Source organism: Capra hircus, chromosome 2, assembly GCF_001704415.2.
Source record: "Capra hircus breed San Clemente chromosome 2, ASM170441v1, whole genome shotgun sequence".
Lineage (NCBI taxonomy): Eukaryota > Metazoa > Chordata > Mammalia > Artiodactyla > Bovidae > Capra > Capra hircus.
The window spans coordinates 10,822,698-10,840,240 of record NC_030809.1 but is presented as its reverse complement, the minus strand read 5'-3'; the positions used below and the strand labels follow the sequence as shown (position 1 = coordinate 10,840,240).

General features: G+C 44.5%; 1 protein-coding gene across 1 annotated transcript; it reads right to left on the bottom strand.

Moving 5' to 3' along the window:
- Positions 13,531–15,664, bottom strand: ATPIF1 (ATPase inhibitory factor 1). The gene is made up of 3 exons (XM_018056878.1): positions 15,459–15,664; positions 15,269–15,360; positions 13,531–13,802 (listed from the first exon to the last, which is right to left on the bottom strand). The coding sequence occupies exons 1-3, from the start codon at positions 15,543–15,545 to the stop codon at positions 13,652–13,654; spliced, it is 330 nt and encodes a 109-aa protein (XP_017912367.1). The 5' UTR covers positions 15,546–15,664; the 3' UTR covers positions 13,531–13,651.

The window sequence follows — 17,543 nt, the reverse complement described above, 5'->3', positions numbered from 1 at the left end:
CTCCGTGGCAACTTCATGTCTAACCTCAAACCCTGTTGCTGCAGTTTCCCCTATTCTGCTCCCTTGGGGCCTCCCACCTTGCCTTCTCTCCCCCCTCTTCTAAAAACTTTGTGACAAGGTATTCTACTGTCCCCCACCCCCACCCCCACGCTCCCTTCTCTCTCTGGCCACTCCTTCTCTGACTCTTCTTTCTCCTCCCACCTCCTGGAACGTGGGTGTTCCCCTAGTTTCTGTTTTCATCTTTCCTCTCCCCAGGCACACTCTCCCTCCCCATCTCATCCATTTCCTGGCCTTCAACTCTCCATTTGGGAGAAGTCGCTTCTACCAGCACCTCAAAGCTGACTTCACCTTCTTCTATTTACTTCCCACAGCCTCTTGACAGTTTTTCTTCAGAGCTCCACTTTTTGTTTCAAAGTTAATGTTTACCAGGGATAGAGAATCCCAGCAGGAGCTCAAGTGGACTGAATGACCTCCAACAGACCCTCTGAGGCTTCCCAAGCCTGACTTGGTCAGACTCTTAGGAGAGGTAAATTAACCTCATTCTCAGCCAAGCTGAGACCCTTGGGCTGGGGCTCTGTTATAACACTTATTACAGTCTACCTTGTGTTGTACTTTTCTGTGGACATGAGTTTTTATTATAAGCTCCTTGAGGGCAGGGTCCACATCTTGACATCGTTGTCTTCTGCCTTGTGCCACCTAACAAAATATCCTGCCAATAACATGCCCTTGTTGACTAAATCTTCCTTATTGAATTCCTCTCTAAGTCACCCTCCTCAAATATGTCAGGTTCAGCTTTTACTTTTAAAATATACTCTGTAATGTCAAATGTTTAGATTAACTTCACAGGTATTTCATCAGTCACAGAATGAAGGTCCAACCTCTATACTGGCATTCAATATCTGCCAAGATCTGCCTCGATATATCTTTTCTAACCTAATCACCTGCCACCTTCATGTTCCTTGTTTGATCTTCAAGCCTTTCTCTCTGCAAATCTCTGGCCACTGAACTCTAGCCCAGCAATTAATGCCTTTATTAGTAACTGTGGTCTGAATGAAAGCTTTAAAATGCCACTTCCTCTGTACTCTTGCCTGGAAAATCCCATGGACGGAGGAGCCTGGTGGGCTGCAGTCCATGGGGTTTTGAAGAGTCGGACACGACTGAGCGACTTCACTTTCACTTTTCACTTTCATGTATTGGAGAAGGAAATGGCAACCCACTCCAGTGTTCTTGCCTGGAGAATCCTAGGGATGGGGGAGCCTGGTGGGCTGCCGCCTATGGGGTTGCACAGAATCAGACACAACTGAAGCGACTTAGCAGCAGCAGCAGCAGCATAGAAAGTATTGCTTTTTCCAACTGAGCTGTAAATAAGCTCTACCACTGTTTAACTCCTCAACACATTGTTTCTACATTTTTGTACCATTGGTCTTCAAATTTGATGCAGTCTTGTTATCATATTTGCATGTCTTACCCCTTCTCTGCAACCAGCAGTAGAATGTTACTGACCACATTTGCAAAGTGAGGAAACCCAAACTTAGAAAAGTAAAACTTTGTGTCAGGGTCACATGTCTTCTTTTGACTGCACCAGACTGTGTCAGAACTCCCTGAAGGCAGGAACTGTGTCTTAATGTTTCTGTCTCCCACTAGCATGTAGTGAGTCCGCAGTTCAGTTCAGTTGCTCAGTCATGTCCGACTCTTTGCAACCCCATGGACTGCAGCATGCCAGGCTTTCCTATCCATCACCAACTCCCGGAGCCTGCTCAAACTCATGTCCATTGAGTAGGTGATGCCATCTAATCATCTTGTCCTCAGTTGTCCCCTTCTCCTGCCTTCAATCTTTCCCAGCATCAGGGTCTTTTCTTATGAGTCAGTTCTTCACATCTGGTGGCCAAAGTATTGGCGCTGCAGCATCAGTGAGTCCTTGGGAACTACTTCTATATTAATGAGTATGAGTTGCCATCCTCTGTAGAATGACTCTTTAGAACCTTCAAGGAAACAACTAAATCATTCCCAAGGCTTCACTTACAAAGTCAGTAAATTTGTGAAAAGCAAAAGATACTGATATTCTCAATTGAATGAGATTTTGTGACCCAATCTCCTTTGAAGGAAAGCTTGGAAGGAACACAGATACTACTACTTACTGAGCTCCAAGGATAGTCCAGGATTCATCTGTTATCTCATGTAATTCTCACCACAATATCATGAAGTAGGCATTATGCCCCCATCTGACAGATGAGGATACTTATGCTTGAGAGGTGTGTTGGCAAATGTCAGACAGCTTAGTAATATATTGAGTAAGAATTCAAATCTAGACAGGAATGACTCCAAAGCAGAAACTCCACTGCATCACCAATGAAAGACCTGAATATGTAAGAAGCAGGCTGGCACAAGGAACTGATGCGTAAAGCAGAATTCCAATATATTAATTGGGAGTGAGAAATATAATTGTTAAGTGGCTCATAATTGATAGGCCAGAACCTCTTTATACCATGAAAAGCCAAATTATCATCAGAAAGTAGTTAGGCTAGTTGGAATCTGAGCAAAACGGAGCCAGTGAAAAGATGAATCACTAAACCACCTCCACAGCGAACGTGCTGGTTGGGGCTCAGGCTTCTTCCCTCACTCTTTCATTCACTAAACATTTACTGACCATCTAGTGTGTATCAGGAACTGAGCCGGACTTGGAAATCCAGCACTGAAGCTTCCAGCCCAGGTGATACTGCCAAGTTTGTTCCTCCCCTCCCCCATGGCTCATATTTTTGGTTCAGGAAAGATCCACCTTCTGTTGCCCTTCTCTCCACTCTTGCATCAGCTCTGTTGAGGCCACTGATTGGTCAAAGCTTTCTTTTATTCCTCAGTCACATTCCAGTCCTGAAGGTACATCTAGATGCTATTTGAAATGTTTCTGAGGCTCCTTTAGCTTCAGACCCTCTCACAGATTTTAACCCTAATGGAATTCTCATCTGTTCTGAATTCATTCTTCATAAATTAATTTTCTAATCCCAAATGCAATATGATAGAATATTTTTATACCCTGACCAGATCTGGGGCTATGATTTATCAACTCAGATATAATTTTCTGAGCTCTTATTGTTTGCCACACCCTCCCCTTCCATTTTAGAATATCATTTCTGCCTTGAGGGAATTTCAGGAAAGAAATCCAACTCCGGGTGACTTATTTGACAAAACCAAAGCAGACTCAATCTCTGTGGCTCATTCACACATTCATTCATTTAATTACTCATTCAGCAGGCATTCTGCTAGGTGCTGAGGGAGGGCCTTCTGGCTGACAGGTCCTGAGCTGTCAAGCCATACAACCAAAATTGACATTGTCCCCAGGAATTGTGCATTAGGGGGCAGAACAGCCACAGACTCTCAAAAGCAGAACCAACCCTCTCCGAAGAGCCCTGCCCAGGAATCAGGCAACTAGGGTTCTAGTTTTTAGCCATGTGATCCAAAGTGATTTTTTTTTTCAATCTCTTAGGATCTATTTCTTCATCTGGAAAACAAAGGAATTGAAAATAGCTCTAACTCTCCAGAGGAAGTGTGAGAAGAACTGGTGTTGGGCATTACATATAATTCAGGTAACTTGATTGTATCCTGAGGACAGAAATCTTCAGATTTCAAAAAATTCACCCCTCTTGGATTTCCCTGGCAGTCCAGTGGTTAACATTCTGCTGCTTCCACTGGAGGGGGTGCGAGATGATCCTCGGTGGAGGAAGTTCATCAAGATGCGGCCCGAAAACCCCAATAAATTAAAAACAAAATTCTCCCTTTTAAAAAATAAAACAAAATCTGAGCTCCAGTTTGGTTCAGTAGGCTGTGAGCCCTCAGCGCACCCTGCAGGCAGGACTCTGTTATAGCTCAGAACTGGCTCGGGAAAAAGGTAGATTTTTGAGTTCCCAGAATTGTCAGATCCTTAAAAGAGGCCAGGCAACAGTTAAGACTATGAGGATTCCCTTGCTGCCAGCAGGAACCAGACTTCCCGGAGACCACCCAGCTTTCCTCTGCCCCTTGCCCAAATTCACTTCATGTTATCTTGACTTACTCTCTCACCTTATAGGCAGGAATCCTGAAGTCCAGAGATAAGGCATTCGCCAAAGGTCTCCCAAGAAGCTGGTCAGAGAGCAGAATTTAGAACCTTGGGATCCAGGCCCCCAATTAGGGCCACCTGCAGACTGCCCCAAGAGCCTCCCATTTCCAGAGAGAAGTGTCTTCGAACTGGAGTTTTGCTCACCCTCTCTCCCCCTGTCCTCCAGGCCCCGAGGCTATATATATTCCATTCGCAGACAATCACCCTGAGACCTATCACTGGAGCAGTGCCCCAGAGCCTTGCCACCATCCCTTTCCACCTCTTCCTACCCTCAGAAGCCTTTTGTTATCCACCCCTCCCCTCCCACAGTTGTACTTGGAAGCAGGATGTCAGAATTGAAGGGTCTAGTTCCAACACTTTAGAGCTGTGGGAACATGGTCAAGTCACTTCACCTCTCTGAACTTGTTTCCTGTTTCGTAAAATGGAGCTATAACGTTTACCTTCAGGGTTTATTGTGTGGATAAGAGTTAATGCATATGAGTCTCTCAACCAGGCTTGATGAAGATTAGGTGCTCAATAAACAGTAATGATCATTTAAATAGTACTTAACTGTGGTGTTGGAGAAGACGCTTGAGAGTCCCTTTGACTGCAAGGAGGTCAAACCAGTGAATCCTAAAGGAAGTCAGTCCTGAATATTCATTGGAAGGACTGATGCTGAAGCTGAAGCTTCAATACCTTGGCCACCAGATGCAAAGAACTGACTCACTAGAAAAGACCCTGATGCTGGGAAAGACTGAAGGCAGGAGGAGAAGGGGACGACAGAGGATGAGATAGATGGCATCACCAACTCCATGGACATGAGTTTGAGTAGGCTTCGGGGAGTTGGTAATGGACAGGAAAGCCTGGCGTGCTGCAGTTCATGGGGTCGCAAAGAGTCGGACACGACTGAGCGACTGAACTAAACTGTTCTTATTTTAAAGTACCTAGCTCAGTGACTGGTAGATAGTCGGGTGTTCAAGAAAGTGGTCATGACAATTACATTTAAAACTCTGGAGCACGAAGCTTGGCATTTAGCAGGGACTGAATAAAAGAAGGTTAGTCATGTTGCTTTTTTGACCCAAGGGCGCCCAGTACCTTTGCGGTCTAATAGTCTCTTCCGAGCCAAAGCTGCGGCGCCTACTTCTTTTTGCTCAGCAACAGGCTCTCCTAATGAAGACCGTGGCTGCCAATGAGCAGGAAGGTGGGCGGGGCTGTCTGGCAGCCAGTAGCAGCCCGCAGCGGCACTCGGGATAGGCCCAGGCTGGTTTCCAGGCCGCTGAGGGAAGCATAACCCCTAGCCTGATTGCTGGGAGTGGAGGGTCTCCAAATTCTTCTCGCTAATCAACTGGTCTCTGATTGGTGCGGAGTGCGGCGGCCCGCCCCCCCTCCGTCCGATCCCGCCCCCAGGGGAGGGGAGAGGACTACGCCGTAAGCTTTCCATTTCTTTTTTTCACCCTTTTTTGCTTTTCTTCTGTTAATCAACTTTTGGTTTTAGTTCATGTTTTTCCTTTCCAAATTATGTAACATATATTATTGCAGAATACTGGAAAGTACAGAAAAGGATAAAGCTACAAAAGAAATAACCCGAAATGATATCCCCTCCCCCCCTTTAAAAAAAGGTTTTTGACGCTTTCTACCCTAAACCGGTATTACTCCTGTTCATTGTGAAAGTGTAAACCTAGAAACAACCAAAATGTTCATCAAAGAGGACTGGTGAAAGTAATAAACAGGTTGGTCTACACAGGAAGCATAATGCCGCACAGAAGCAGAAGGAGATAGCTATACGCTGTATTGTAGGTGCTCTACGTGAAATGAAAAGATGTGCTGAATTTAATGTTAGGTTAAAGCAAAGAAACAAAAAACAAATGCACAGTGATACATTCAGAATGATGTCGTAGATATGTCGGTGATTACACAGAGGCAACAAAAGTCTGGAAATAGGTGCAGTTTGCAACAAACTGTTAGGATCCAGTTACCTCTGAGGTAAAGGGATAATAGAGAAATTAAAAGACTTTATACACTACACTTATTTAATAATCGCTTAAAAGCCAAGATGTAGTACATTTGTAACTTAAGAAATAAAAGATACTTTCAAAGAACTGAAGTGGGGGGGGAAGGTGGTAGAGAGAATCCCTTTGAAATTCTAATCCTACTACCAAGAGAGATTCAATGTTAACACATTGGCTTTTATTTTTGCATATATTTATTATATATAAATATAATGTTACTATTATATACTAATTCTTTAAACTATGTTTATATTTACAGTATATAAATTATGTGCACTTCCCAGGTGGTTCAGTGGTAAAGAATCTGCCTACCAATGCAGGAGACCCAAGAGCCTTGGGTTGGATCCTGTGTCAGGAGGATCCCCTGGAGAAGGAAATGGCAACCCACTCCAGTATTCTTGCCTGAGAAATCCTGTGGACAGAGAAGCCTGGCAGGCTACAGTCCATGGGATTGCAAAGAATCCGACACGATTGAACAACTAAATAGCATAAAAATTATGTATGGCGATGGAGCCTGCTTTTGCTACTTACTATAATTCATGATGATTTTCAAAAATTAAATGTTCTTTAAACTTAATTTGTTTAAAGTTCATAATAACGTGATTTTACTGATAGGTTTTCTTTTTTTTAGTAATTTTTTTTAAAATGAAGCTCTTGATGTTTTCATGAAGGTTCTTGATGTCTTGTGGCAGAAAGAGTTGAGCTTTAGCCACGGAACCACCAGGGAATTCCCCTACAACATAATTTTTAATGGTTGTAGAATGTTTACGTGTCACATTCATTAATATCTATTGCTAGACATTTTTCAATATTTTATGTCAAAGTGAGATGAAACTCTTACATATAAGATATTGCATTATATTCCTGATTAGTCTCCTAGGTTAAGTTTCTAGGAGCAAATTCATGAGTCAAAGACTGTGAACAAGTATATTTCTCTTGATGCTAACTGTAAAAACTTTTCAAAGTTTATTTCTGTGAATATTTTTGATGCCTATCTTAGGTCAGGCTGCCATAACAAAATATCGTAGACTGGGTAAGTTTGAAAAACAAAATTTGTTTTGTCAGAATCTGGAGTCTGGAAGTCCAAGATAAGGTACCAGCATGTTGGGTTCTGAGCGCTCTCGTCCCGGCTTGCAAATGGCTGCCTTCTTGATGTCCACAGATGGCAGAGAGTGAGTAAGCAAGCTGTCTGATGTCTCTTCTTAGAAGGGCTCTAATCTCATTGTAAGGGTCCCACTCTCATGACCTCATCTAAAATCACAGAGTGGGAGAAAATTTTGCAAATTATATAGCTAATTAAGGTCTGAAAGTGAAAGTGAAGTCACTCAGTCCTGTCGGACTCTTTGCACCCAGACTGTAGCCTACCAGGCTTCTCCATCCATGGGGTTTTCCAGGCAAGAATACTGGAGTGGGTTACCATTTCCTTCTCCAGGATATCTTCCTGACCCAGGGATTGAACCCGGGTCTCCCACATTGTAGGCAAGATGCTTTACTGTCTGAGCCACCAGGGAAGTCCAGTTAAGGTCTAGTAGGAGAAGGAAATGGCAACCCACTCCAGTGTTCTTGCCTGGAGAATCCCAGGGAAGGGGGAGCCTAGTGGGCTGCCGTCTCTGGGGTCACACAGAGTCGGACACGACTGAAGCAACTTAGCAGCAGTAGCAGCAGCCATCATATATCGGAGAAGGCAGTGGTACCCCACTCCAGTACTCTTGCCTGGAAAATCCCATGGACGGAGGAGCCTGGTAGGCTGCAGTCCATGGGGTTTCGAAGAGTTGGACAGGGCTGAGCGACTTCACTTGCACTTTTCACTTTCATGCATTGGAGAAGGAAATGGCAGCCCACTCTAGTGTTCTTGCCTGGAGAATCCCAGGGACAGAGGAGCCTAGTGGGCTGCTGTCTATGGGGTCACACAGAGTCGGACACGACTGAAGTGATGCAGCAGCAGCAGCAGCAGCAGCCATCATATATAAAGAATTCTGGGGGCTTCCTTGGTGGTCCAGTGGCTAAGACTCCAAGCTCCCAATGCAGGGGGCCTGGGTTCCACCCTTGGTCAGGGAGCCACATCCCACATTCCACAACTAAGAGTCTGCATGCCACAACTAAAGATCCTGTGTGCTGAAACTAAGACCTGGTGCAGTCAAATGAATTAATTAATTTAAAAAATTCTGGAAACTTAATGACAAGAAGACAATCCAATTCAAAATAGGCACAGGACTTGAAGGGATGTTTATTCAAAGAAGACAGACAAGTGGCCAATAAGCACACAAAAAGATGCTCAATATTATTGGTCATCAGAGAAATGCAAATCAAAACCATGACGAGCTACCACTTTACCCACATTAGGATAGCTAGAATCAAAAAAATCACGTGTAACAAGTGTCAGTGAGGGTATGAAGAAACTGGATTTCCGTACATTGCTGGTGGGAATGCAAAATGCTGCTGTGCAAAAACAGATTGGCAGTTCCTCAGTAGGTTAAATATAGAGTTACTCTATGATCCAGCTGTGTCACGCCTAGGTATTTATCCAAAAGAACTGAAAACAGGGGTCCAAATAAATACTTGTATAGGAATATTTTTAGCAGCACTATTCACAACAGCCAAAAGGTGGAAGCAAGGCGAATGTCCATCAGTTGATGAATGTATAGTCAAAAGTGTGATATAGCCACACAATGGAATATTATTCTGCTATTAAACAATGGAATGGAGGTGTGGGATGGGGAGGGAGGTGGCAGGGAAGTTCAAGAGGGAGGGGACATATGTAAACTTATGGATGGTTCATGTTGACATTTGGCAGAAAACCAACACAATACTGTAAAGGAATTATCCTTCAATTAAAAATAAATAATTTTTTAAAAATGGAATGGGACTTCCCTGGTGGTCTAGTGGTTAAGAATACACTTGCCAATGCAGGTGACATAGGTTCCATTCCTGGTTTGGGAAGATTCCATGTGCTGCAGGGCAACTAAGCCCGTGTGCCCTAGAGCCATGGGACGCCATCGCAGTAAGAAACCTCGGCACTGCAACTAGAGCCCCTGCTCACCACGTGCAGCCTCGAAGACCCAGTGCAGTCAAAAATAAATACACAAAAGTTTAAACCATGTTACACAGATGGGCCTTGAAAACCTTACTCTAAGTGAGAGAAGCTAGACACAAAATGTTACATATTGTACGATTCCATTTGCATGTTGATTCAGAATAGCCAAGTCTATGGAGACAGAAAGCAGGCTAGCGGTTGCCAGGGGCTGGGTCGAGAGGGAAATGGAGAGTGACAGCTTAATGGGTACGGAATTTCCTTCTGGGGTGATGAAAATGTCTCGAACTAAATAGAGGCAATGTTTGCACAACATTGTGAATATACTAAATGCCCCTGAATTTTACACTTTAAATGGTTAATGATTAATTTTATGTCATGTGAATTTTATCTGAAGTTAATAAAAAGGATGATGAGCAAGGGGGAACCTGTGGCATCTGCTAATTGCGAGATTGTGCTGGGTGGCCCAGCGTGTGAAGCGTTGGCATACGTCTCCTTGTACTTCTTTGTTCCTTTGCCTGCTCCCAAGCTTTTTGTTCCTTTCTGGTGTTTGAGGTTGAAGATTCCTCGAGGGTAAAAGTGGTTTAGGTGTTTTCTGCTCTAGGAAAGGACTGTACTTAAAAAGAAGAGGGAAAGGAGCAAAGGAGGGAGAGAGGATGGAAAGAAGAAAGAAAGAACTGACAAGTGGGACACAGTGACTGAGTCAGCTTACAGGTGGCCAGCTCAGCCCTGGGCAGAGTCACAGAACTTACTACACTCCCACCTCCCCATCCCCGCCACAGTCCCTCCGAGCAGCAGATAGAAAGGCTAAACTATTGTCGACCCCCAGGAGCCAAGGACCTCTCTCAATGCCAGATTCTGTCACTCAGTCTTGAATGCCAGTCTCTCCTGTTTACCTGGCTGCTGTTATGTCTCTCCCAGGTCAGCATTGATTGCCTGTCCCACGGCCTCCCCCAACATTCTAAACTCACTCCATTAAAATGACATTGTTGTTTAACCACTTGACTTTGCCAATAGGCTGTGGGTTCCATAAGGACCTCCGTGGGAATTATTTTGTAATTGAATTCCCAGTGTTTAACAAGTGTCCAGCATGTAGTAGATACTAAATATAATTTTTATATTGAAAATTAAATGAATACATTTTAGAAGTATGAAACTGGAATCCATAGAATATGCAGCAATGCATATTTGAAAATAGTGGAATAACCCTGGGTCATCCCCAATGGTCCTGGCAAGACCCACCACCCACAACCTGTTCCACGTTGAGGAGGGAGCTAACGGGTAGCTGAACCACTGCAATTCAAGACTGTGGGAACAGGAGTTCTGAAGTAAAGTCCTTGCTCAGCACAAACCTGCTTGTGTGACCTTGAGATAGTTATTCCCAATTCCCTGCTTTTGTTACTTTGGTTATAAAATTAAGCTTATGGTGTATGAACCTATTTACCAGAAATATCATGAGATTTAATGAGTAAATAATTATAAAGTGCTCCATAAATAGTTGTGCAATTATTAAATAATTGTTAAATAATCTCGTGTAAAATTCCATAGGAAAAAAAATTTTTTTTAATGTTTCTGACACAGGTGGTTAGAAAGCTACTTAGACAGATCTCCTGTACTTTTCAGGGCTTCTCTGGCCCCTGCCTTTCCTGAGTTTTGTTTGTTCAGGTCTTGAGATTCTGTGAGGCAATAGCCTGTTCTTCCAGTAAATTACTGTTTTTCTCCTCCATAAGCCAGCCAGTGCTGGTTTCTGTTACTTGTAAACAAAAAAGATTTTAACTAATGCAATAAACCAGTGTAGCATTTTCCAAATTGTATTCTGTGGAATGCTATGTTCGAAAATGCTAATATGTTTTGTACAGAATAATTCTTAATACATTTTTTAAAAAGTCCTAAAATAGCATTCATATTAAGAACTCTATTAGAGACTTTCCTGGTGCTCCAGTGGCTGAGACTTTATGCCCCAAAGCAGGGAGCCCGGGTTCTATCCCTAGTCAGGGATCTAGACCCAACATGCTGCAACTAAGACCTTGCACAACCAAATAGATATAATATTTAAAATATGAAATATATAGTTATCTTCATTGTACTTAATAATCTGCCTATGTTGACACATATGTTGCCTATGTCTGATGATTATTAAAAGTGCCCTGTGCTCAAGAATGTCAGCAAATTTCATTAGAATTTAGAATGGTCCTCAAACTTCAGGGCACATCAGAATCACCTGGGGGATCTTGTTTAATGACATTGCTGGATTCCACCCTCAGTTTCAGCAGGTCTGGGATGTGGCCTGGGAATCTTCGTTTCTAACAAGTTCCCAGGTGATGCTGCTGCTGCTGCTTTGTGGCTTCTTTAAGAATCCCTTGCTGTAGTATTTCTCAAATTCTAAGAACCACCTGAGGGTGCTTCTGGGTCTTTGGTTAATCTCATGGCCTGTGTTATGTCTGTGGTAACTGGTTCATATCACATAAATTATCTTAGGATTTTAACATATATTTGTTTAAATTTTTTAAAGTATTTTAAAACAGAGTTATATCCTTCCGTTACTATAGCATGATAGGAAAACTAACCACAGGTATGTCCTAACAAAAAGATCACGAGTTACCATTTTTATAAAGCTCAGGTAGTTTTAAATTAGGCAGCTCCAAAGACTTTTTTTAAGAGCTGAAGCTCAGTTTTAACCACTGGAGTTACACTGCAGGGGTTTCAGGTTGATCCCTCAAGGGGAAGTTCCACATGTTGCCAGGTGAGGCAAAAAAAAAAAAAAAATTGAACCCATGATTCCTTGTCTTCACTTTAAAGTTTCAACTCTTTGATTCAATCATCATTAGACTGATTTTCATTTAAAACAGGACAAGAGTAGATGATACACTGCTGTTGAGGAATCAACTTAGGAACATCATTCCCAATAAGGAAAGTATTGATTATAAGAAGTCACCAAACACTATAATCTTCAATTTTTTTTTCTTTGCCTGTTTGGCCTTGGGACATGTGGGATCTTATTTCCAGGAATCGAACTCCAGGCCCATGGCAGTGAAAGCAGAGTCCTAACCACTGGACCACCAGAGAATTCCCAAGATTTTGTGTGCCATTTTTTTTTTTTTTTGGTCACAAAAGTCCAAAATGGGAGATGTTATGTGTTCCTCAACCAGTTTTTAAAATTTCAAATTTTGCAGTGTTTTAAAATTTTAAAAAGGTATGTGAGTTAATATGACCATTTCTTGTACCTCATCTTTAACGTCATTTTGTTGCTGGCCACTAGAATCTCAGCACTCATACCTCAAGAGTATCTAGAAATAAACTTTCCATCAGCAGCACTATGGTTAAGTTTTGGAAACAGCCATCAAGTGTCTGGTCTGCAAGGACAGGGTCAACGACTTGTCCAAGATGTTATCACTCAATGGTCCTAAGGCCTTTTGTGTAAACAAAAAGTCATCTGTCTTAAAACAAATGACATCACAATTCTGGGGCAAATGATCTACTATTGAACTGGTGAATTGAAAATATCTTGCCAATGGCCCATATGTCACTTGAAGTTGTTTTTTGCATTTTTGTCTATAAGTTACACAAATAGTTTGTATAATAATCAAGGCCTTTAAGTCTAAAGCAAGAGGATGCTCAGCAAAGCAAAATGTAACTTCAGTGATAATTCTGATTCTGTGCTGTTAACAGATTAGGAGTCTAAACATCTGGATGCCAAAGTGACATGATTTCTAATTCCAGCCTTCTCAATCTGCATGAGGATAATTAGAACAAGGGTAATTAGTTCACACGGAGTTGTCTAATCCATTTTATAAATGCAAAATGGTATTACTGATGGTGCCTTGAATTACAACTTTTAAAGTCCATCCTAAAGGGGATCAGTCCTGGGTGTTCATTGGAAGGACTGAGGTTGAAGCTGAAACTCCAATACTTTGGCCACCTGATGCGAAGAGCTGACACATTGGAAAAGACCCTGATGCTGGGAAAGACTGAGGGCAGGAGGAGGAGGGGATGAATAAGAGGATGAGATGGTTGGATGGCATCACCAACTCAATCAACATGAGTTTGGGTCAACTCCGGAAGTTGGTGATGGACAGGGAGGCCTGGCGTGCTGTGGTTCATGGGGTCTCAAAGAGTCGGACACAACTGAACGACTAAACTGAACTGAAGCAACCACTCCTGTTTTCCAGGCTGCTCTTGACCTTATACGTTGACATCTATCCCTTAGGAAGCTCTCTCCGTTGCCTCTTGCCTAGTGTCTGACGGGGAAGAGGGACTTTCTGTTCTCCCTGTCATGCTGTTTCCTGCCTCTGCTGCACAGCACTCATCACACTGTGCTTTGGCTCCAAGTTCCCTACTGCAGGTACCCTGTCTTCTGATTCATTTTAGTGGCCCAATAGTGTGTCCCCTTACCCCTTTTCAGACAAAAACATTAGACACAGTTCACTAATGACAATTTATTATAATATTTTGGAAGCACACAGATTGCTTTTGGTTAAACCAGAACTATGTCTACATAGAAGTGGGCAGTAATAGGTGCCATTCTATGGAGAACTGGTGGACTTAGTCATCATCTTCACTCTGTTTTAGTCTCTTGATCGACTGCTTATGCCGCTCAATTTCTTTCTGCAGGCGCTCAATCTCCTTTGCATGATGAGAGATCTCATTTTCATGGTGTTTCTTCAAGGCGGCCAGCTGTTCTTTAGCACGAGCTCTACAGGACAGAGTGGCTCTTGGTTTAATCCCAATTCTTCACCCCAAAGAGATCTCTAAGCACCTGAAACACCTAAAGCAAAAAGGCATCCCAACCCCACAGGAGTCTGGCTCACCATCCTCTTCTACCCTCTTCAAGCCCCACTGTGAACGACGACTCCATCCTAAGATACAACATTTACAGGAGATGGCCAAAAATGATTCCATTGTCCTGGTGCTAGTGCCTGAAATTCCTGCGCTAATGAAGGAGTCCTTTCAGATTCAGAAGAAAACTCCAGAGAGGTGTGACTTAAGTCCCTACCTGAAGGACTTATGAGAGAAACAACCCAGAGAACAGAATCCCTTTCTGGGGGGGAAAAGAGCAAAAGGAGGTGGGGAGATATAAAGGAGCATAGTTAAAGGACAAATATATGTGTCCTACCACAGTTTATCTAGGGCTGTCTTTGCCTGAGGACTGCAAGGCCCTCTGTAAAGGCCAAAATGAAGGGGAGGAAAAATAAAAGTGGTCTCTTGAGTCCAATTTAGGTCTCAAGAATGGATGATTCAAATGTTGGCTTGGCTATATACAGGCTTCTGTTTTCCATAAATGTAAAATGTGGGAGACCAATTAGATGGTCTCTAAGGGCTGCACCTTATCTCTCTGGTATGACAGGTGCCATGGCGATAATCCTTAATCGTGAGCAAGAGAGGGCAGAAAAGATAGGCCAAGGAGAGCAGAAGATAGATTAGTTCCACGCTGCTCCCCACTGTGGATACAAGTCAGTATAAGATAACTCGAGGCTGGTAAACAGGGTAGACAGGCCCAGCCCAATCCATGCTCCTAAAGGCTGGGCTGGGCTGGGCTGGGCTGAGCGGGCCAAGTCTCCAAGAAAAAGGGGGACAGGTGTCCAAACCACGTGCAGCTGCCACATGCTGCTACGATCCCACTCGCTGACGCGAGCTGCAGAAGCAGAAGGGTCTAGAAATGGCTGAGGGTCTGAAGGATCAGGGAATTCATCCTTGCGGGGCTGGCAAGCTAAGGCCTGGGATGAGGGCTGAGAGAGTCAGGCTCAGTGAGTCTGCAGATAGTGGAACCGTCGGATCTAGATGCTCTGGGAGGAATCTGGAGGGCATTCTGCACGATGCGGGGAGAACTCCATGGGTGGAAACGGTAGATGACTCAGGAAGAGATAAGTCGAGGTCTGCAGACCCGCAGGTGGAAATGACTTGGATATGGGGGCCGTGGGATTCGGCAGGCCACCGGGAGCCCACAGGTGGCGACAGTCGGGCCCTCAAGCATTGGGTGTTAAACAGGTTCAGGGGCCTGTTAGGTCTTTCTGGGAGGGTGAGATGGGGTGGGGTGGGGTCGGGTGTGGATGGGACGCCGCAGGACGCCAGGGAGGGATGCGTGGGAGCAACTGACAATTGAAGAGGGGCTGGAAGGCCGTGAAGGATCTAGGGCTGGACTCGGGGTCCCCAGGGCCTCACCGGAAGTATCGCTCCTCTTCGGCCTGCTCTCTTTTTCCGAAGGCCCCACCGGCGTCCCGGACCGCGCCCGCACTGGACCTAACACTGTCTCCCTGCGGAGAGAGACGGGGGCATTGGTACAGACGCGGGCGGGAGGGAGAGGAGGAATCCGCGCTCAGGGCTGGGGCAGCGGACCCTGCCGCTGGCGTACCGATTCCGAGCCAAAGCCTCGGCCTTGCATTGCCCAGACGCTCCAGACGGCCTGCCGGGTACGCGCCGCCAACGCCGTGGCTGCCATTGCAGTCAGTGAAGCACCCCTCCAGTGACCTGAAGTTCAGCTTCTCCTTAGGCGCAGCTTCTCCGCAGGCGCTAACTGCCCGCTGGCCAGGCAGCCAATCGTTTCGCTGGAGAGGCGGGATGAAGCCAGGAGTAGCGAATCATTAGAGGGAGAGGCGGGGTTCCTGTAGTTTGTGACGAATCCAGCAACGGGGCGGGCCCATTCTTAGCCAACCCTTAGCAAGGGCTCCAGGGTCAAAGGACTGGAGAAAAATAATGGAGGAGATTGGGGAAAAGGTGGAACAGAGAGGCAGTAGCCAAGGTTTCGGCTCTTGGGATCTATCAGAACTAGGCGTGGCGTCCACCCCCACCTCACCATTCCTACTCTCACGTTATTGTTAAACACCCAAAGGAAGCCTTCATTTTTCTGGACTACTAGCATCAATAAGATGGGTAATAAGGGGGCGGGGGGCGGAGTGGGCGGCTCTGTCCGTGATGCTGACGTCCAGGGTGCCCTTACTTAGTCATTTAGAGTTGTGGGGATTTTTTTTTTTTTTTTTTGATGTATGAATCTATGGTTTCTTTGCTGTTGTTGCACTGACATTTCACTCTCAAGTCTAAAACTTCAGCTCAGAGAAAACTTCTCTGCCCTCCGTCATTCTATCAATAGCTCACTGTTTTGTTCTTTTTGTCTTTTTGCGCCTTCGAGTTTACGAAGTTGTCAAGTCATTACTGAATTAATATTTGCGAGATGTATTGATGTGTTATCAAAAATAGACTTGATAACAGGACTTTTGCAGTGTGGTGCAATCAAGTTGAAAAGAGCATAGGTAGGCGTCTAGGGAAGACATTACCTTGGTCTTCCGTTAGCCATCTAACAAATGTCATCAAGATAATAGTAGTTCATAGCCTTTGCCCTATGTCATTTTCTCCCACTGGGTCCAGTTTTTTTCTCCTTTAGTTGAGAGAGTTGGGCCAGATCTCATTCATGATTATAAAAATATCTTCTCTGCTTTCTGTGATTTTGTTCAAGTGTTTTTAGTGATCACCTTTTCTCTGGAAAAATACCAGCCCTGGTTTGTATGACTTACATGGGAGGAAATGGCTGCAGGGCACATTTTCAAATGTTCATTTCACAAAACTTGAAAAAGCATGAAAGCAGAAGGCTAGAAATAATAATCACGCACAAGCCCACTACTTAGTGATAATAACTGTGTATGTCTCTAGATACTTCAGTGCCATTCCTGTTTCAGAGGGCTTCCCTGGTGGCTCAGATGGTAAAAAGTCCACCTGTAATGAAGGATCACTGCACTGATCCCTGGGTTGGGAAGATCCCCTGGAGGAGGGTCTGGCAACCCACTGCAGTATTCTTGCCTGGAGAATCTCCATGGACAGAGGAGGCCAGTGGTCTATAGTCCCTGGGGTTGCAAAGAGTCAGAGGAGACTAAGTGACTAAGCACACAGCACAGCATCTGTTTCAGAAACTCTGCTTCTGGTTCTCAGTGTTTTTTGATTATCTCCTGGGTGGGCATCCAGTGGAAGGTCTTGATGAGTTTGTGCAAAAGATCCATAGAGGCATTAGGGTGGCTGCAATTAAAAAACATGGAAAACAACAAGCATTGGTGAGGATGTGGATAAATTGTAACCCTCCTACACTGCTAGTGGGATTGTAAAATGGTTCAGCCACTTCGAAAAACAGCTTGGCCGTTGCTCAAAAGGTTAAGTATAGAATTATCATATGACTCAGCAATTTCAGGGAGAAGGCAATGGCACCCCACTCCAGTACTCTTGCCTGGAATATCCCATGGGCGGAGGAGCCTGGTGGGCTGCGGTCCATGGGGTCGCTAAGGGGCGGCGGACAGGACTGAACGACTTCACTTTCACGCATTCAAGAAGGAAACGGCAACCCACTCCAGTGTTCTTGCCTGGAGAATCCCAGGGATGGGGCAGCCTGGTGGGTTGCCGTCTATGGGGTTGCACAGAGCCGGACACCACTGAAGTGACTTAGCAGCAGCAGCAG